The 22,154-nt window shown below is 41.0% G+C and overlaps 1 protein-coding gene across 11 annotated transcripts; it reads left to right on the top strand.

The window, feature by feature from the left end:
* The first annotated feature begins 1,478 nt into the window (after window positions 1-1,478).
* LOC121537678 (RNA-binding motif, single-stranded-interacting protein 1) lies at window positions 1,479-21,702 on the top strand. Of its 11 annotated transcripts, none has more exons than XM_041845263.2 (13): window positions 1,479-1,852; window positions 9,302-9,453; window positions 11,052-11,110; window positions 11,309-11,400; window positions 13,203-13,363; window positions 13,502-13,581; window positions 13,692-13,804; window positions 15,064-15,204; window positions 15,355-15,405; window positions 19,519-19,620; window positions 19,830-19,913; window positions 20,062-20,152; window positions 20,441-21,702. In XM_041845263.2, the coding sequence occupies exons 1-12, from the start codon at window positions 1,802-1,804 to the stop codon at window positions 20,143-20,145; spliced, it is 1,170 nt and encodes a 389-aa protein (XP_041701197.1). In that variant the 5' UTR covers window positions 1,479-1,801; the 3' UTR covers window positions 20,146-20,152; window positions 20,441-21,702. The 11 variants fall into 11 exon arrangements, with proteins under 11 accessions (XP_041701197.1, XP_041701201.1, XP_041701199.1 ...); XM_041845267.2 differs by having other exon boundaries at window positions 19,830-19,901; XM_041845265.2 differs by having other exon boundaries at window positions 19,833-19,913.
* The last annotated feature ends 452 nt before the right edge of the window (window positions 21,703-22,154 follow it).

The following is a 22,154-nucleotide window of genomic DNA, read 5'->3' on the forward strand; positions in this document are numbered from 1 at the left end:
TCTGTGGACAGGTGTCTTTTATACAGGTAACAAGCTGAGATTAGTAGCACTCCATTTAAGAGTGCTCCTAGTCTCAGCTCGTTACCTGTATAAAAGACACCTGGGAGCCAGAAATCTTTCTGATTGAGAGGGGGTCAAATACTTATTTCCCTCATTAAAATGCAAATCAATTTATAACATTTTTGACATGCGTTTTTCTGGATTTTGTTGTTGTTATTCTGTCTCTCACTGTTCAAATAAACCTACCATAAAAATTATAGACTGATAATTTCTTTGTCAGTGGGCAAACGTACAAAATCAGTAGGGGATCAAATACTTTTTTCCCTCACTGTGTGTGTGCGTGTATATATATATATATATATATTGGACTATTTTTACTTTTACTGCACTTTATTCCTAAAGAAAACATGTGCTTTTTCTCCCGTATATATTTTCCCTGACTCGTTAGATTTCAGATGCTTAGAAGGACAGGAAAATTGTCCAAATCAGGCACTAATCAAGAGAACCTATGGTCATCCCTACTACCTCTGATCTGGTGGACTCACTAAACAAATTATTTGTGTGAGTGTTGGAGTGTGCCCCTGGCTATCTCTAAATAAAAAATTACAAGAAACTCGTGCATTCTGATTTATAGCGTTTACTTTTAATTTGATACTTAAATATATTTAAAACCAGATACTTTTAGTCATTTTCTATTAAGGTACTGTATCTTTACTTGTACTCAAGTATGACAATTGGGTACTTTTTCCACCACTGCAAAGACGCTTATTCTTGATAAATATCAGGTGCATTCATAATGGTTGCCTCTAGCCTACTAAATAATTCAAAATGGACTGAGCGCAGTGAGATCTGAGGTGGATATACCCTACCATTACAGATTGCACTTTTTATTGATCATAGATCAGTCTATATTTAGTTTCTACTCCCACCATCCATAGGCCTACATCATCACAGGAGCTGGAGGAAATAGCCTACAATAGATCACTATATCTAACCTATATCCTATCTATCTCTGTCCCTGTCCCTTTTTAAAAACACCCTAGACATGGCCTTGTCTTGACTATTCATGTTAGTGAGGCATAAACCATTGACATGTTACACAGTATTTTGCTTATCTAACAGAACAGCCTATCCTTTACATCCTGACCCGTCAATTCTCATCTCTCGCTTTAACCATTGGGCTCCGGGAGTGGAGGGAGGGGTTGGGGGAGGGGGTAAAGAATGTATGGTATGTGTGGGCGTCAACAAAACGCAGCGTATGGGGAACGACAAATTGATACAATGTATTAATTTGCGTATTACATGCATCTTTCATGGTAGTGACTGGTTATATGTTGGTTGTCAAACATTTAAACGTGTTCTGTATTCAGAATATTAACACTAACCGTACTCAATAGCAAGGTTATTTAATTATATCTTGAAACGCCCCTCTATTGTATGCGCAATGGTTTGGTCTGTAGAGGTGGGACTCGGGAGCGGTCAGCAGGACGTCGTAGATCAATGAACTGAACTGAGTTTTCTGCCAGGGTTGGACAACGCTTTGGTAGTATTAAACCATATAGTCTACGCAGTGTAGCCTATGTCAGGTAGCCTACAGATGTGACAACGCGACAAGGAAATTTGGATCATAATCGAAAACGGAAATACCGGAGTTTATTTTTTAACCCGGTCGATATGCGGATTTTTTCCAAATAAACCCACTGGATTCTAATAAACGGGTCCGCATGTAGCTTTATCCGATAGTTTTTTTTGTTGGGAAACAAGATTTTTATCTCGGAATAACTGGATTAGGCTATCCAGGATGATCTTTGCAAATACTGCCAACCCGTTGAAGAGCACATATCGGAAGCAGGTAGGCCAAAAAGCCCTGGCTGGGATGGTCCAAAACGGTGCCATAAGTCCCTTGAACGCATCCAATTCGAATGCGCGCACGGCCCACTGTCTTATCACCTCAGCTAACACGGTCACTAGAAGCGACAGTCGTTATTATAATGTTATAACACCGTTCACCGATTGTCGGGTTGCAAAGTCATGTAGTGCGACTGTCCGTAGCGCACTACACTACATTTTGGTCAAGTTTGTTCTGTGCATTAGTGTCCATTTTATATTATCGGCTTTGTCCTTGAATTAGCATTACAGAATAGCCTATCTAGCAGATTTTATTGTATTAGGCCCTAATAGCTTATAACAACCATCATCCAAATATATTGATTTCTTAAATAGGATAACATTTTTAACATTCAGATACCTTCTGAATGAGCAATTCGATGGGTAACTGTTAATGGGATAGGCCTATGTGATTTATGATAGAATTACGGACTAATTTACAGAGGAAGAGGGAGAGAGAGAGACCCTCCATATGGTCCAGGTAACCCAGGTTTAGATGCTGAACATCTATCAGGCCTACTGCTGTAATAACATTACTATAATGTTCACAAGAAGAATCACCTATACACTTAACCTACACCGTTTTATTTCCCCAGCCGTTCAAATGTAGGCCTATGATATTCTATCTCAACTTCCTCAAGTCTTGGAGGAGAAATACATTATTTCTTCAGCATGTTTTGAATGAAAATAGGCCACAAAGGCCACAAAAATGTATGGCATTTAAATTGTAGTTCATATGTCCTATTTGTTAGATTCCTTGTAGGACTGAATAGAATAGGAATAGAACAGAATACTATAGAGTAGTTATGATGATGCATAGCTACAGAAGGCCCTGTAGGCCTACTGCATCTTAGATTCCTTGTTGGTATTGTTAGAATAGAACATGTTCTGTATACTGTCGGTCCCGCTCCACCACCTGAGTTATTTAGGTAGAGTAGGCCTTCTGGTGAGTGGCATGCTCAGCTTCTGCCTAATGTGGGTCAGTGTGCTGGAGTGAACATGGGTGTTCATGCACCTATAATGAGCCTTTTCTGGTGTAGCTACTAATGCTGTGGTTCTATACCACTACTCTGTTGTAGTTTACCACTGATTCAGCTGTCTAGTCCACAAGATGGAGGTGACTGCGATTTGTAGCTATATCCACCCTGAACGATTCCAATTAGTACTGCAGTTGTTCTTTACCACTCCACACTGTAGTTCACCACTGATTCCAACCTGGACTCAGGGTAGAGGTAACATAGTAAATGTAAATCCGGGACACTCCAATTAGTATGATATGTTATGGTTCGTATGGTATGACTCCCGAGTGGCGCAGTGGTCTAAGGCACTGCATCGCAGTGCTAGCTGTGCCACTAGAGATCCTGGTTCGAGTCCAGGCTCTGTCGCAGCCGGCTGGGAGACCCATGGGCGGCGCACAATTGGTCCAGCGTCGTCCAAGGTAGGGGAGGGTTTGGCCGGCAGGGATGTGGGTTCGTTTCCCACGTGGGGCCAGTATGAAACAAAACAAACAAAAAAACATGTATGCATTCACTAACTAAGTCGCTCTGGATAAGAGCGTCTGCTAAATGACTAAAATGTAAATGTATTAATTTGTGGATGTCCATCATCCATTTCGTATGATATGTTACAAATTGCAAATCGTACAATATGTTACGAATTGCAATTCGTATGAATTTCCAAAACATGATATGTTACGAATTCCAATTTGTTGTGGCTAACATTAGCTAGGTGGCTAATGTTAGTTAGGCTAGGAGTTAGGGTTACATTTAGGAGTTAGGTTCATTAAGGTTAGGGGAAAGGTTAGCTAACATCCTAAGTAGTTGCAAAGTAGCTAAAAAGTAGTAAGTAGTTGCAAAGTTGCTAAAATGCTAAAGTTGTCCGTGATGAAATTCGAACACGCAACCTTTGGGTTGCTAGACGTTCGCGTTATACGCCCTATGCAGAAATCGTTGTGTCATTTCCTGGTTGCTAAAACTCTAATAGTTAGCCTAATTTCAGTTTCTGACAAAATAAACTAGTATAGTGTAGAGAATCATTGTACCATCTAAACCGCTGTGAAATATTTTCCATAAGCAAATATATTGTTGTTTCAGCTGTTTGAAGCTGGGTTACAAAACCGAAAGTAAAAGACGCAAAAACAAAACTTAAGAACGGGAAGCATAGAAATAGTGCACATAGAACATATCTACCGCTTCTTAGACTTGCTTTCAAGTAGAATGATAGATCTATAACTCACATTTCTATGTGAATTTGATCGGGTCGCCCAAAAGTTACATATTGCCGCTTTAAGTAACCTTCTGTCTTATGTAACCATACCAAACTTAACATATACTAATTTCAGTGTCCCCGATTTATATTTACTATGTTACGTCTAGTCTATGAGACCAGGCTGCTGATTCAACCATCTAGTCCACAAGATGGAGGTGATTGTGTGTAGATTCTGTGGGTAGGCTTAGTTTATCTCCCCCCGTAAAAATATATCCATAGGCATAATAATCTGGTGGTTCAGAATTAGTTATGCAATGGTTCTTCATTCTTTGCTTCTTCAGTGATTCTAGTCCACAAGATGGAGGTGATTATGTGTGCATTCTGTGGGTAGGTTTAGGATATCTCTGTCCTAAACGATATCAATAGGCCTAGCCCTAATTCATAGTGGTGGCCATCTTAATGTAATTTAGCTCACCATTTTGTTTTGGTAAATATGCACTCAAATGGTGGAAGGCAGAACATGTTTTTTCTTAATTCACAGATTAATTGGTCTGCCGCATGCCATTCTAGATTTTTGTAGAGTGGCTTCTGCGGGGTTGGAGCTATTTTAATTAATGAGTAAGAGGAAGGAAATGCCTTGCAGAGGAGGGCTCTGGTTTGCCTCAGAGAATGTGTGGTAGTTTCCCACTGACACACCAGAACAGACTGTAGTACTAGGAAGGAACCGTGCTGGAAGGAGCGTAGACAGCACCCCACGCAAGAATGTCACCAGGGAAATAGCCTAGCAGCAGGTAGCCTAGCAGCAGGTAGCCTAGCGGTTAGACTGAAAGGTCGTTAGTTCGAATCCCTGAGCTGAAAAGGTGCACTTTACCCTAATTGTTCCAGGGTTGCCGTGAATAATGGGGGAGTTGGGATATGCAAAAAACACATTTTCAATTCACATGTGTATAATACACACTATTAGAAATAGGACAAATATAAGCACCCATTATTATAACCTATAGTGCATTGTGCTATGCATAGAACCAGGGTAAGTAGTTGTTCCTGACCATGTGACCAGGAAAAACTCCTGCCCCTATTCATCTCACTATATTTCACTGCCGACATTCTGGACCTTGGTGAAATGGAAAAACTCCATGCTAGAAAACTCTAGAAAGAACAGTAGTGCTGCATCTCTTTTCGCCAGGCATAATGGGACCCATGTCATCCCAAAAAGTTATACTTTTGACTCATCTGTCCATAGAACATTCTTCCGAGAGTCTTGATGATCATCCAGGTGCTTTTTGGCAAACTTCAGTAAACTTTTTGGATGAGATGGGTCCCATTATGTCTGGTGAAAACCAAACACTGCATTCCACAATAAGAACCTCATACCAACGGTCAAGTATGGTGGTGGTAGTGTGATGGTTTGGGGATGCTTTGCTGGCTCAGGACCTGGACGACTTGCCTTAATAGAAGGAACCATGAATTCTGCTCTGTATCAGAGAATTCTACAGGAGAATGTCAGGCCATCCATCTGTGAGCTGAAGCTGAAGCGCAGCTGGGTCATGCAGCAAAACAATGATCCAAAACATACAATCAAGTCTACATGAAAATGGTTAAAAAGCAACACATTTGAAGTTTTGGAATGGCGTAGTCAAAGTCCAGACCTAATCCCAATTCAGATGTTGTGGCAGGACTTGAAAGGAGCAGTTCATGCTTGAAAACCCACAAATATCGCTGAGTTAAAGCAGTTCTGCATGCAAGAGTGGGCCAAAATTCCTCCACAGCGATGTGAGAGACTGATCGACAACTACAGGAAGCATTTGGTTGCAGTCATTGCAGCTAAAGGTGGCACAACCAGTTACTGAGTGTAAGGGGGCAATTACTTTTCACACAGGGGAATTGAGTGATGCATACTGTAACTTTGTTAATTAAATAAATAAAATAAGTATCTATTTTTTTGTTAATTGTAAACTCAGGTTCTATTTATCTAATATTAGGTTTTAGTTTAAGATCTGATAACATTCAGTATCAAAAATATGCAAAAATGGAGAAAATCAGAAAGGGGACAAATACTTTTCCACGGCACTGTGTGTGTATATATATATATATATATATATATATATATATATATATATATATATATTATTTTGTTGTTCAATGTAAATATATATATATTACACTGAACAAAAAATATAAACGCAACATGTAAAGTGTTGGCCCCATGCTTCATGAGCTGAAATAAAAGATCCCAGAAATGTTCCATATGCACAAAAAGCTAATTTCTCTAAAATGTTGTGCACAAATTTGTTTACATCCCTGTTAGTGAGCATTTCTCCTTTACCAAGATAAACCATCCATCTAACAGGTGTGGTATATCAAGAAGCTAATTAAACAGCATGATCATTACACAGGTGCACCTTGTGCTGGGGACAATAAAAGGCCCCTCTAAAATGTGCAATTTCGTCACACAACAACATGCTAAAAATGTATCAAGTTCTGAGGGCGCGTACAGTTGGCATGCTGACTGCAGGAATGTCCACCAGAGCTGTTGCCAGAGAATTTAACGTTCATTTCTCTACCATATTCCGCCTCCAACTTCGTTTTTGAGAATTTGGCAGTACGTCCAACCGGCCTCACAACCTCAGACCACGTGTATCCATGCCAGCCCAGGACCTCCACATCCGGCTTCTTCAACTGCGGGATCGAGTGAGACCAGCTTCCCAGACAGCTGATGAAACTGTGGGTTTGCACAACCGAAGAATTTCTGCACAAACTGTAAGAAACCGTTTCAGGGAAGCTCATTTGCATGCTCATCATCCTCACCAGGGTCTTGACCTGAATGCAGTTTAGCGTCGTAACCGACTTCAGTGTGCAAATGCTCACCTTCGATGGCCACTGGCATGCTGGAGAAGTGTGCTCTTCACAGATCAATCCCGGTTTTAACTGTATCGGGCAGATGACAGACAGCTTGTATGGCATCGTGTGGGCGAGCGGTTTGCTAATGTCAACGTTGTGAACAGAGTGCCCCATGGTGGCGGTGGGGTTATGGTATGAGCAGGCATAAGCTACGGACAATGATCAGAAGTGTATTTTATCGATGATCCTGAGGCCCATTGTCATGCCAATCATCCGCCACCATCACCTCATGTTTCAGCATGATAATGCACAGCCCCATGTCGCAAGGATCTGTACACAATTCCTGGAAGCTGAAAATGTCCCAGTTCGTCTATGGCCTGCATACTCATCAGACATGTCACCCATTGTGCATGTTTGGGATGCTCTGGATCGACGCGTACGACAGCATGATCCAGTTCCCGCCAACATCCAGCAACTTCGCATAGCCATTGAAGAGGAGTGGGGCAACATTCCACAGGCCACAAACAACAGCCTGATCAACTCTTTGTGAAGGAGATGTGTCGCAAATAGTGGTCACACCAGATACTGACTGGCTTTCTGATCCACGCCCCTACCTTTTTTTAAAGGTATCTGTGACCAACATATGCATATCTGTATTCCCAGTCATGTGAAATCCATAGATTAGGGTCTAATGAATTTATTTCAATTGACTGATTTCCTTATATGAACTGTAACTCAGTAAAATCTTTGAAATTGTGGCATGTTGCATTTATATTTTTGTTCACTGTGTGTGTGTGTGTGTGTGTGTGTGTGTGTGTGTGTATGTATATATATATATATATATATATATATATATATATATATATATATATATATATATGGGGATTAGAAATAAATATATATATATATTTTTTTAAAGATTAGTAGTGCTTTTTTCTTTTTAGCTTGACATGCTATTTTAGCCTTTATATTAATCAGTCGTATTAACCCTAACCACATTAACCACATGACATATAGCTGATGCACTAGCTCAACAGATTACACAAACTCACCTCTACTGTCAGTTGTAGCAGGGCCGTGTAGTGTGACTACTGCTGACAACTACTATATGCCCTCCAGTGGTGTAAAGTACTTAAGTAAAAATACTTTAAAGTACTACTTAAGTCATTTTTTGGGATATCTGTACTTTACTATTTATATTTTTGACTACTTTTACTTCACTACATTCCTAAAGAAAATAATGTACTTTTTACTTAATACATTTTCCCTGACACCCAAAAGTACTCGTTACATTTTGAATGCTTAGCAGGGCAGGAAAAAGGTCCGTTTACACATTTATCAAGAGAACATCCCTGGTCGTCCCTACTGCCTCTGATCTGGCGGACTCACTAAACACACATGCTTCATTTGTAAATTATGTCTAAGTGTTGGAGTGTGCCACTAGCTATCTGTACATTTAAAAAACAAGAAAATCATGCTGTCTGGTTTGCTTAATATAAGGAATTTGAAATGATTTACTTTTGATACTTAAGTATATTTTAGCAATTACATTTACTTTTGATACTTAAGTATATTTAAAAACGAAATACTTTTAGAATTTTACTGGGTGACTTTCACTTTTACTTGAATCTAAATCTCACGTCACCAGCTAAGAATGGCACGCGAGCCTATCATGTCATAAGCTTAGGTTGATTCAGTTAAGCTATAGTCTAGCTTGGGGGGAATGCACTGCTTTGCCTTGCGTGTCAGGAAGGTGATGCTAGGTATATATCTGAGCCTTGTTGACAGTCTGTGGGTCTTATCACTGAAGTGCCAGCTACCAGCATCTCACCTTGAGTAAAAGCATGAAGAACATAATGATACTGTGTACGTTTCCTGCCTGTATTGACATGACTTTAGACTGTTATGTGTCTAGGAATCCACTGAGGTTGTTGTGTGCTGTTGGGGAGGGGGGGATTTCCTAAATTCCCAGATTTATTTTCTGGGTGTGGCACAAAGGCCACACTGGAGGCCATGTTTCATATTTGCATAGGCAAGGGACACCAGTTTGTCTCTGTGTGTGGGTGTGTCTTTGTCTGCGTGCCGGTGTGTGTATTTACCGGTGTGTGTATTTACCGGTGTGTGTAGGTGTGTGTGTGTTTAGTCAGTGACATTGTGTGTGCCTGATGTCCTCTCTTGTCTCTCTCCTGTGTAAATACCATATACTGTAGCTACAAATATGTCTGAGTTGAAACTCGTCTCTAGTCTGTCTAGGATTTCCATTTCTTTCCCGGGTTGAGGCAACAAACACCACTGTTTAGACGGAGGACAACGGAGTGACAGTGTGTTTACTGTGTACCTGACAGTGTCTTGTCTCTTCCTCCAGTCGTACCCCATGGCTCCAGCCAGCCCCAGCACGGTGAGCACCAGCAGCAACAGCAGCACCACAGGATGGGACCAACTCAGCAAAACGAACCTGTACATCCGCGGCTTGCCCCCAGCAACCACTGACCTGGACCTGGTCAAGCTCTGTCAGCCGTGAGTACACAGTATACGCACACACGTCTACACAAGCACTGACTGACTGACACACATTATTATGATGAATTAGAACTGCTTGTACCAACTATATATGGCAATACCATATTAATGTGGACCATGCATGAACCAAGCATACAGTCCGCTAGCTAGCACCACTCCAACCAACTAAACCATGGGAACCAAGGATTAACCAACTGTGTTTACATGATACTGTATCTGTAGAGACTAGAGATTAGGGAAAGTGACTGTTTTCTACAGTATTGGGATTTGTGAATGCAGCGATTGTCATGTATGGTTGGGTTTGTCTCTGTGCGCCTCTGGCCTCTGCTGGACCACAAGCATATGGAGCGAAGCGTTCAACCATGTTACCAGGAGCAACAGCCACTGTTGCTGTGTTGTTTGCTTGTGTTTTGCTCCCAACGGTGTTCGCCTGCTCGCTGGCACAAAGCAGAAATGAAAGAACCTTTCATTGCAAACAGGCTAATGTTAGCCAAGCATTTAGTTCAACCAAAGCATGATGCACGTCCTTAAAATACCAGTTCCGCAAAACGGCTTTGCATCATTTCAACTCGGGCATTTCTGTCTGAGTTTGATCATAGTTTCTGGCACAGGCTGTGTTTCAAGTACTGTAACATGGAGTGTTGACATGAACAACTAGTTAGGCTATGCTAGGCATCTATTGTTTTCTCTTTGGACTAACGTTAGGCTACTCTTTGACATAATGTTTGTCATCTATTTATATATCTACATCCCACCACACATATTTGACATATTCTGACAACAGGATGTATGTAGCTAGGTCCCTTTGTGGGGAGTCAACTAGTTATTTTTACAGTGCCCAAAGCTTTCAGAGATTTATACATATATGTGTATGCTACTGTGTAAATACTATAATGTGTGTTTGCATGGATTGCATCAACCTCTTGTCTTTAGTCTGTTGTAATTATTGACATCGTTCAGTGACTCGGCAGTGCCTTTTAGTATGCCAGTTAGTATGAGGGTTAATGTGGTTAAAGATATAATGTGGTTAAAGATACAATAATGAATTGATTCTCTTAAATGAGTCTACTGAAATAACATGGTGTGCTGTGTGGTCATCTGGCACAATATGTTCCCTCCAAGCCTCACAACCCGGTTGCCTCACACGGCTTAAATGGCTGCCTTTTTCTTAGCGATGATGTCATGCATTCTTGTGCAAGCCGAGCGTTCTGACTCCCAGCCCTTGTTATATAAGTTTAGCAGTAGATAGACACTGTCTCTGTCTATGATATATGGCATACAGTATTCTTTTAATGAATTTGTATATTAGCAGGCAAAATTAACCCCCCCCGGCAAGCAAAACTGCGAAAGTGGTTGAAATGACGTAACTACAACCATATTTGAGTTGTAAACTGATTGTATTGACGTCATTTCAACCAGACTTACCCTTTGGGCCTTCATAACACATACTGTACCAAATAAAGAGGATCGGTAGATTGAAATATAGTTTGACCTTTAAAACAATAATGTATGCATATTGTAATGATAATCAATACAATTAAAGGATAAGAGAGCAACATCCTGTTATTAACATTTGATTCTTCTTGTGTTCATAGATACGGCAAGATCGTATCGGCAAAGGCTATCCTCGATAAAACAACTAACAAATGTAAAGGTCAGTATCATGTATTCCAATATTTATCTCCATTTATCCAATTTATCTAAAGAAATGATATATATTTTACTGTTGTCAGATAGTACCACACACTGGTCTGCTACACAGAAAATGCATTTGCGATGTAATGTAAAGCAAACTAATATCAAGTTGTAGTATTGTGAATGACGGTTGTTTCTGTCCTCCCCACTACTCCAGGGTATGGTTTTGTGGACTTTGACAGCCCTGCTGCAGCACAGAAGGCGGTCCATGCTCTGAAGACCAGTGGGATACAAGCCCAGATGGCTAAGGTGAGAGGAGCCCTGTGTTCTTCTGGTAGCAGGACAACATTGGCCCCTAGGTCTGTCTCTGCTGTTTTGTGAATTACAATGACAGATAATATGGAGCAGTAGACTGTGAGTGTGTATGCGTGCATGTGTGTGTGTGCGTGCGTGCGTGCATTTGTTTGCTTTCTGTGTGTGTGTATGTGTACAATGTACGTGTGTGTGTGTATGTAAAGCAGAGCAGCAGAGTCAGTCACATGACCCCAGCTGACTGGCTGTTCAGTCGGTGACCCCATTCACGATCTCTACTGAAGCCAGATGTCCTCCCTTCCCTCTCCAGCTCGCTGCCAAAAAACAGTCGGTCGGCACGCACAGAACAGGACGGACAGCTTTCTGCTGCTACACAAATATTATGACTGTCTGTCTCGTCGCACAGCAACTGATCTGGGCTAGGATACTCCCAGTTAGCATTTTATGCTGTGTTATGAGTTAGCATGTTATGCTAACGTTCCATGACCAATTACTGATGTTATGCTTATTAGTTTTTATACTTCTTTGGTGAACTAGGGTGGTATTTTTTTCAGCCTCAACCAATGATTTGAACTACTCCTCTCCTCCAGTGGTGGAAAAAGTACCCAATTGACATACTTGAGTAAAAGTAATAATAGAAAATGACTCAAGTAAAATTAAGTCACCCAGTAATATTCTACTTGAGTAAAAGTCAAAAAGTATTTGGTTTAAAATATACTTAAGTATCAAAACTAAATGTAATTGCTAAATATACTAAATAATCAAAAGTAAAAGTATAAATCTCTTCAAATTCCTTATATTAAGCAAACCAGACGGCACCATTTTCTTGTTTTTTTAATTTACAGATAGCCAGGGTCACACTCCAACATTCAGACATAATTTACAAACGAAGCATGTGTGTTTAGTGAGTCTGCCAGATCAGAGGCAGTAGGGACGACCAGGGATGTTTTGTTGATAAGTGCTTGAATTTGACAATTTTCCTGCCCTGCTAAGCATTCAAAATGTAACGAGTACTTTTGGGTGTGAAAACGACTTAAGTAGCACTTTAAAGTATTTTTACTTAAGTACTTTACACCACTGCTCTCCTCCCTCTCCCAGTTTCACCGGTTACACTTTTCCATAGAAATGTTTCTCTGTCAGCACATTTTCTCTCTCTCTCTCTCTCTCTCTCTCTCTCTCTCTCTCTCTCTCTCTCTCTCTCTCTCTCTCTCTCTCTCTCTCTCTCTCTCTCTCTCTCTCTCTCTCTCTCTCTCTCTCTCTCTCTCTCTCTCTCTCGACCTGTCTAGCTAGCTCCTGTGTTTCTGCCGAGGCCAGCAGAACACAGTGTGTCTGTATGGTAGCTGCATAACTGTACTGCTTAGCTGTTTAGCTCGTAATGCTAACGATGGGAATGGCATAGGGAGAACAGAAGCAGTTGTTAAATCTATGGAGAGGATGCCTAGAAAAAGAGACCAGTCGCCATTATGAGCAAATCAAAGGCCATAGAAACTCAAGTCCTTGATAACGCATTTACAGAGTTGTTGACTGAAGACCCCACATGCCCTGGATGTGACCGTCACTAAGGCAACACACAGCCCTAGCTAACTCATGTTCAGTTGTGTTTTTTTAATCCTGGCTTGGATATCCACAAAGACTCAAATCGTGTCAACGCATAATTGTAATCAGAGTGAAATATTCATGTAATTGTCCTCAAGTGCTATTGTGTTTTAAGTTGGTGTTGCTGTCCAAATTACCTTTGATTCTTTGGAGGAAAATGATCCTAATACTTCTCTATCCATTTCTCTGTCCCTCTCTCTAAGCAGCAACAGGAGCAGGACCCCACCAACCTGTACATCTCCAACCTGCCTGTGTCTGTAGATGAGCAGGAACTGGAGGGCCTGCTGAGACCTTTTGGACAGGTCATCTCCACACGCGTCCTCAGAGACTACAGCGGGGCCAGCAGAGGGGTCGGCTTCGCCAGGTGAGAACATCTCAATGCTCAGTAACAGTTTGACGGAGCACCGTGTTGGTAACTCGAAGGGTTGTGGCTTCAAATCCTGCTACTTTTTCTAATTTAGGTCCCATTCATTTATGTGTGACATATGTCTATTATTCTCAGGATGGAGTCCAAGGAGATGTGTAACTCAGTCATAACCCACTTCAATGGGAAGTTTATCAAGACGGCGCCTGGAACTATGGGTAAGACCTATATTCTCTTATACTGTCTTATGCTTTGGGGTGCAATGCTCCCTTTTTGTTTTTGCTAATGATGATGATGATGGTGAGGATGATGGGTTTTTCCTCTCCAGCTCCATCTGAGCCCCTGCTGTGTAAGTTTGCTGATGGTCAGAGGAAGAGGCACAGCCACAGTCCCTACATTCCCGGCGGTCGCACATGGCCCCGAGAGGGAGAGCTCAGACTTGTAAGTGCCTCTCTGTCCGTCTCGTCTGTCTGGATGTCTCTGTGGGTGGACCCACAACTGCACGTTTTCTCTCCCTGCCAGGCTTCTTGGCTCTCCTGTTGTCAGACACACAGCTGGTGAACAAGTCAGACTATTACAGTATCTAAAAATGGGACGTAAATGTGCAGTAGCTAGTTGAAATACTTCTCCCAAATCACTGACTAAATAATAAAGGCCATCTTCAGAATAAATGCATTACCTAATTTCTAGTGTTGACTGACTTGCCCAGGGCCTAGTGTTAATCCTATCCTGAGAGACCAGTTCATTAGAGAAGGGGTTCCCAAATCTTCTCACTCGCCCCCCTTCCAGCATTGGGGAACATCCCGCGTCCCCCCTGCGCTCGAGCACATGCGCCACGTCTGTTTCTATGGGCACAAGCACTGTTCATGACCAGTGGTGTAAAGTACTTAAGTAAAAATACTTTAAAGTACTACTTAAGTATTTTTTTGGGGTACCTGTACTTTACTATTTATATTATTGACAACTTTTACTTTTACTTCACTACATTCCTAAAGAAAATAATGTACTTTTTACTCCATATATTTTCCCTGACACCCAAAAGTACTTGTTATATTTTGAATGCTTTAGCATGACAGGAAAATGGTCCAATTCACACACTTATCAAGAGAACATCCCTGGTCATCCCTACTGCCTCTGATCTGGTGGACTCACTAAACACACATGCTTCGTTTGTAAATGATGTTGGAGTGTGCCCCTGGCTATCCAAAAAAATTAATACAATGGTGCCGTCTGGTTTGCTTAATATAAGGAATTTGAAATAATTTATACTTTTACTTTCACTTTTGTACTTAAGTATATTTGAGCAATTACATTTACTTTTGATACTTGAGTATATTGAAAACCAAATACTTTTAGACTTTAACTCAAGTAGTATTTTACTGGGTGACTTTACTTTTACTCAAGTATGACAATCGGGTACTTTTTCCACCACTGTTCTTGAGACAAACTGTTCACACCCCTCTTGTTGGTGGAGTGAATTTTGCAGGTTTAAACCTTATTTCCTGCAATACTACACAATTATACCGGCGCCCCACCTGCCGACCCCAGGGGGGCGCGCCCCACAGTTTAGGAACCACTACATTAGAGCATAGCCCATTACAGATCATAGTACTGATTGAATAGCTGGTATTGTGATGCTAATGTAACGGCTAGATGATAAGGATCTGGTTTTGTGTGACAGTTGCGTTTTGTCCTACCAGGGCGGGATGACTCTCACCTACGACCCCACCTCAGCTGCTATGCAGAACGGCTACTATGCCTCTCCCTACACCCTGACGGCCAATAGGATGATGGCTCAGCAAGCCATGTCTCCCTACATGTCTCCTGTCACCTCCTACCAGGTAGGCACATCATTAATTAAATATAAATGATCAAATAAAGATGATAATCGCTTTGGATGAGACCGTCTGCTAAATTACTAAAATGTAAATGTAATGTATGTAAATATGAAGAATGTGGCATGAGGTTAACCCTACCCTTTCATGTTCCAGGTACAGAATCCTTCCTGGATGGCCCACCAGCCATACATCATGCAACACCCGGTAAGAGAAATGAAACGATGTCTGTCTTACTCCACACACACAGTGCTAGAAAATATGGAGTGTCAGACATAATTTGACCACAAATGGAGTACTACTCTACCCTGGTACAAAAACACAGTGAAAGAAACTATGTCTTACTCAACTCACAGCACTATACATGTAGACTACAGACATACTGCAAGTAAGCATTTAGTTGTATGATGTATACCGTGTGTATCTCGTACATACGACTAATAATACTTGAAACTAAAATATGTTACCACAGTTAGTCGGCTACTTCCCTGGTACAAAAACATATTGGAAAACAATAAATATACAGTACCAGTCAAAAGTTTGGACACACTTACTCATTCAAGGGTTTTTCTTTATTTTTACAATTTTTTACATTGTAGAATAATAGTGAAGACATCAAAACTATGAAATAACACATATGGAATCATGTAGTAACCAAAAAGTGTTAAACAAATCAAAATATATTTTATATTTGAGATTCTTCAAATAGCCACCGTTTGCCTTGATGACATCTTTGCACACTCTTGACATTCTCTCAACCAGCTTCATGAGGTAGTCACCTGGAATGCATTTCAATTAACAGGTGTGCCTTCTTAAAAGTTAATTTGTGGAATTTATTTCCTTCTTAATGCGTTTGAGCCAATCAGTTGTGTTGTGACAAGGTGTGTGTGGGGGGGTATACAGAAGATAGCCCTGTTTGGTAAAAGACCAAGTCCATATTATGGCAAGAACAGCTCAAATAAGCAAAGAGAAACGACAGTCCATCATTACTTTAAGACATGGTCAGTCAATCCGGAAGATTTCAATAACTTTGAAAGTTTCTTCAAGTGCAGTCGCAAAAACCATCAAGCGCTATAATGAAACTGGCTCTCATAGGACCGCCACAGGAATGGAAGACCCAGAGTTACCTCTGCTGATAAGTTAATTAGTTACCAGCCTCAGAAATTGCAGCCCAAATAAATGCTTCACAGAGTTCAAGTCACAGACACATCTCAACATCAACTGTTCAGAGGGGACTGTGTGAATCAGGCCTTCATGGTCGAATTGCTGCAAAGAAACCACTACTAAAGGACACCAATAAGAAGAAGAGACCTGCTTGGGCCAAGAAACAAGAGCAATGGACATTAGACCGGTGGAAATGTGTCCTTTGGTCTGGAGTCCAAATTTGAGATTTTTGGTTCCAACCGCTGTGTCTTTGTGAGACGTGGTGTGGGTGAACGGATGATCTCCGCATGTGTAGTTCCCACCGTAAATCATGGAGGAGGTGGTGTTATGGTGTGGGGGTGCTTTGCTGGTGACACTGTCTGTGATTTATTTAGAATTCAAGGCACACTTAACCAGCATGGCTACCACAGCATTCTGCAGCGATACGCCATCCCATCTGGTTTGGGCTTAGTGGGACTGTCATTTGTTATTCAACAGGACAATGACCCAGCACACCTCCAGGCTGTGTAAGGGCTATTTTACCAAGAAGGAGAGTGATGGAGTGCTGCATCAGATGACCTGGCCTCCACAATCCCCTGACCTCAACCCAGTTGAGATGGTATGGGATGAGTCGGACGGCAGAGTGAAGGAAAAGCAGCCAACAAGTGCTCAGCATATGTGGGAACTCCTTCAAGACTGTTGGAAAAGCATTCCAGGTGAAGCTGGTTGAGAGAATGCCAAGATTGTGCAAAGCTGACATCAAGTCAAAGGGTGGCTATTTGAAGTATATATATTTTGATTTGTATAACATTTGTTTGGTTACTACATGATTACATATGTGTTATTTCATAGTTTTGATGTCTTCACTATTATTCTACAGTGTAGAAAATAGTAAGAAATTAAGAAAAAACCTTGAATGAGTAGGTGTGTCCAAACTTTTGCCTGGTACTGTATATATATATATATATTTTTTATCCAGTCGAATAAACACTCCAAACAGCCTACCCGAACGCTCGGAGACGTCCGCATGGTCCTAAAGCACACCGTTACCTGGTTTTCTATCACATTCCAATGATAAAACTGGGGGGGGGCGCAAAAATGCAATTTCAGAATGTGGCGGGGACATGTCCCCAGTGAAAGTTGCACCCCTGTATATATCTTATTCCACTGATAAAATATGTTGAGAGGCAGACATATCACACATTACCTCAGTTAAAAATACCCTGAATCAAAAACAGAATGTGTTACTTTAATCAACGAGTTCTGCTGACGCTGCAGAATAAACACCCCCAAAATCTGTGTGGGAAGAGAAGAGATCAGAACAAAACCGAGCCGAGCCCAGTTCTGGGAACCGGAACATTCCCTCATATTTCAGTGAGGGCGGAACCAATCAATTGTTTTGATTAGGATTTAAAGGGGAACCTCCCCTGGTGAGTTTAAGCTCTTGAGCTCTTTTCCTTTTATCATCTGGATGTGACACGGTGGATTAAGGTTGTGTCTGAATTTGCACCCTATTCCCTATATAGTGCACTACTTTTGACCAGAGCCTGAGACAAAAGCAGAGAGCTCTCTTTTCCTGTAGCTAACTGGGCTCTGGTCAAAAGTCGTGCACTATGTAGGGAACAGGACAGGGGTATTCAACTCTTACCCTACGAGGTCCGGAACCTGCTAGTTTTCTGTTCTGCCTGATAATTAATTTCACCCACCTGGTGTCCCAGGTCTAAATCAGTCACTGATTAGAGGGGAACAATTACAAATGCAGTGGAATTGGCTTTGAGGTCTAGCGTTGAGTTTGAGGGAAATAGGGTGTGATTTGGGACCGAGATACGACTGTGCCTCTCTGGCCTCTAGCTCTCTGCTCCCACTGCCGTATGGAGCCAACAGGAAATGCCTGCAGCAGACAGGGTCTTATGACTGAAACCATTTGCATCTCTTAGCAGATGGTTTTAAGTAGAACAAGTGTCTGTGTCCGTTTCCCCCCATTTTGACAAGGAAATGGTACATTCCCTCAAGGCGTTTTGGCTTATACAGATGGCCTAAGGCCTAAAAAATATGTATTTTCAGGGGGTGCAGCGGGCGTTACATTTTTTAGCTGAGCCTGTCTGATTAATCGAACTAACTTAAAGTCACATGTTACACTTGATTAGTGCTTTTTGAGGTCGATTCGGTTTCTGTTCGATTCAACAACAAAAAAATCACGGTTTTCGGTTTCTATTATTTATTTTTACATGAAATGCACTATGCAGTATGTGGGTTGAATGCTGTAACAACACAGAATAAAACTATTAATAAAAGTCCCATGATGGTAGTGACTGACCATTACTGCTTATCTCTTATTAACCATAATTTATTCAAATGACTAGAGTTTAATAAAATATTTTATTCGATTACTTTATTATTTTATTCCAAGTCACTATCTCATCTCTATAAATCTGCTACCTATCCTTTCTGACAAAACTATTTTAGTAGTTCTTCAAAGTAAATAAGGCATACTTTTATGACTGCTGAAAACCAACTATCAATCACTAAGATCATGCATTTTCAATCTTGCAAAGCAACTGATTTATATCCCTCTCGTTCTCTGTTCTCTCTTCTCTGTCTCCATGTCTGCTCCGCACAGATCGGACAAGTTTAAACCTGGCACGCAATGGATTATGGTCATTGTAGTTAATTACCATGTTTTCTGCGCTAAACTATGTAGAATATTGGCCTGTTGGAAACTACAACTCCCTACTACATCGCACAGTTCAGGCTTGATCTGATTTATCTCTACAGAAACTGCACTTCGAGCTCACAAAAAAAACGAATGAAATGGAATTCAAATAATTGAACCAACGTCGGTCAATTAGTTGTTTAAAAAATAAAAAATTACCGACATTTCGGTTAATCGCTCAGCACTACACTTGGTAGTGTAATTACGTCTAACCAGTCCCTATTCAGCCCTGTACAGAATCAGTGTTATGAATGATTTATGAATCAGTTATTACAGTTAAACCTAACCACAAATTCCAATCATTTTAAAGCCAGGCATTTTTACCTACAGACCTTCCATTGATCCTCAATGTATTTGAGTATAAGGATGACCTTGTATTGATACTAGAATTATAATCTCTCTCTCTCTCTCTCTCTTCTCTCTCTGACTATCCCCCCCTCTCTCTTTCTCTCTCTCTGCTACAGCAGGCTGTAATGTCACCCTCTATGGACCACTCCATGTCAATGCAGCCCACTGCCATCATGACACAGCAGATGGGCCATCTGTCATTGGGCAGCAGTGGAGCGGTGAGGGGGATTCTGGGAAGGGGGAGGTGCAATTTAGTTAGTCTCATATTACCTGATGCAAACTCAGATCTAAACAAGTGCACAGAGGCTAAGCACTAGGGGGAGATTTGGGATTGGGTGAAAATGAGTTGGCTACCTTCCAAGGGGTTCAGTATCCCTTAAATCACGATTTGAGCTAATCTAAAATATTGTTTTTTTTCTTGTGACAGCAGTATATTTCAGCCAACGCTGCAGTCCAGGCAGCCTATATCCCTCAGTACGCCCACATGCAGCAGACAGCCGTAAGTTCTGAGGTTTGTCTTTGCCATCTCATCGGGTTGATCTCCTCTCATTCATTCATGTCTCATCATGAGTACAGCCATTTTACATCAAATGTTACATCCAATACCATTACTTACTTGATGGTGCTAATACCAGATATTAAGATGTGAATTTACACAGTTTGTCCCTCTTCAGGAAAATGGTTCACAGCAGCAAGTGGATTCGTCCAACAATTCGTCTCCCTACAGTCAACAGAGCAAGTAACGATAAGGTATGTGCTTCCTTATGAGTCCCTTTATGAGATGGAAGTGATCGTTTTAGTGGTACTGTAGCACTGCTAATAGTAGGAGTCACAAGAGGTTGGTGGCACCTTAACTGGGGAGAACGGGTTCGTGGTAATTACTGGAGCGGAATCAGTGGAATGGTATCAAAAACATCAAACATATGGTTTCTAGGTGTTTGATGCCATTCCATTTGCTCCGTTCCGGCCATTATTATGAGCCGCTCAGCAGCCTCCACTGGTAGGAGTAGTGATCCTGATTGTGTTGTGTGTTGTCAGGTGACTTCTGTGAGCAGTAATGGATGCTGTGGGCACTGACTCATGATGTCACAGCCTCTCCTGATTGGACCAGACCAGACTTCAGTAAGAACTCTTTTGCACAGCTTCAACCAAACAACTGTGTATGATGGAACCAACAGCAATGATACTATGGTGTGTAAAACGACGATAAAGGTGTAAAAATGGACAAAACCAACAATTATTCCCCCCTTCAAAACAGGAAAAAATAAGTTTTATTTTGATAAACGAAAAGACGTGTATTTTTTACCACGGATTCTCCAAGTGGATGCAATGGGGCAAGTAGCCTACAGCGTGATGTTAAAAGATGCATGAGATTGTTTTTGTTTTTTTAAGAATCTGTTGATTTCCAATGGGTTTAATAGGTAGTTTATTAGTCAAGATATATTATGAAAAAGATGTTGCTTGCAAAAAGTGTTCATTTGGTGAGGTGTTACTGGTTTATATTTTTGGTCTTTATAAGATATTTTCTTTGAAATTAGGCTTTTAGGGTTAATGTCTGACATGATTTTCTGTATCAGATTAAATATGTAGGATTGGCCGTTTGGCAGTTGTCAATCAATCTATGGATAGAGAACTGATGAAGAAGCAGACATTTTGCCAAATAGATGATGGGTTGGATAATGTGCCTTCCTCTAACATCATAATAGTCATTGAACATAGCCTGGCAGAATCCAAACTGATTCACTGTTTCACTTCATTGTGATCACAGTATTCAGTCTGGTCTAACCAGGCTACATTAAAAAGAACACCCACTCTTAATTAGAACTACTGTCAGTCCATAGGAAGTTCTCTTTAGATTTGACAGTGTAGGTGTCTTGTTTTAATTTGTCATATTTCACACACAACCAGGGATGTGGACCTCCATCAAATGCTACACGTACTGATCTCATCTCCCCAACTAAGACAATATAGCCTACAATCGAAATAAAAAGCACAGACAGATTTAAAAGAAGTGCAAGCTTGAAATTGTGAGGTAACATCAAGACGGTTTTATTTTTTCTCTGCTATTTTTTACTTCTACAGATACAGTAATATTAATAAAAAATGCTTAACTTTAATGATGAAATTACAATCTGTTTTACTTTACGCTAAATTGATGGGGTTGTCTTGAAAGAAAATACACATTTTTGCTCTAATGGTCATCTTGACCATGTGTGGTCATGTGTGACTGGTTTTATCTACCTCAGAGTTCTGTCTGGGCTGGTATGGTTGGGTTTGCAGGTCCAGCCCGCCTCACCAGAGAAGAACACAAAGGCTGCGGACCAAATCGCACCCTTTTCCTTATGGACTGCATTACTTTTGACCAATAGGCTTTTCCCATAGGGCTCTGGTCAAACATAGACTTAGATAGACATCACATCATTGTATCTGTCCCATTATGGCGTCTGTGAAAGCACGGGCAGTGCCATTGAGGCCATCTCCATTTTGAAGTACATTTTCTTCTTCTACTACTTCTAAGTTGTTAAACAAACTGAAAGAGTGCACACTGCCATCTAGAGTGTGTTGTTTAAACAGGTATAAAGACAAGGTTGGCGATTTACTGCCACCTGCAGTTATGGAATATTTACTCACAAGTATAATTCATTGTGCTGATACCTCCTGGTGACCTGGATGGAATTATGTGATCCTTCCTTAAAGGGATACTTCGGGATTTAGGCAATGAGGCTCTTTATCTACTAGCATGCTAGCAGAT

This window comes from Coregonus clupeaformis, unplaced genomic scaffold (assembly GCF_020615455.1).
Source record: "Coregonus clupeaformis isolate EN_2021a unplaced genomic scaffold, ASM2061545v1 scaf0973, whole genome shotgun sequence".
Lineage (NCBI taxonomy): Eukaryota > Metazoa > Chordata > Actinopteri > Salmoniformes > Salmonidae > Coregonus > Coregonus clupeaformis.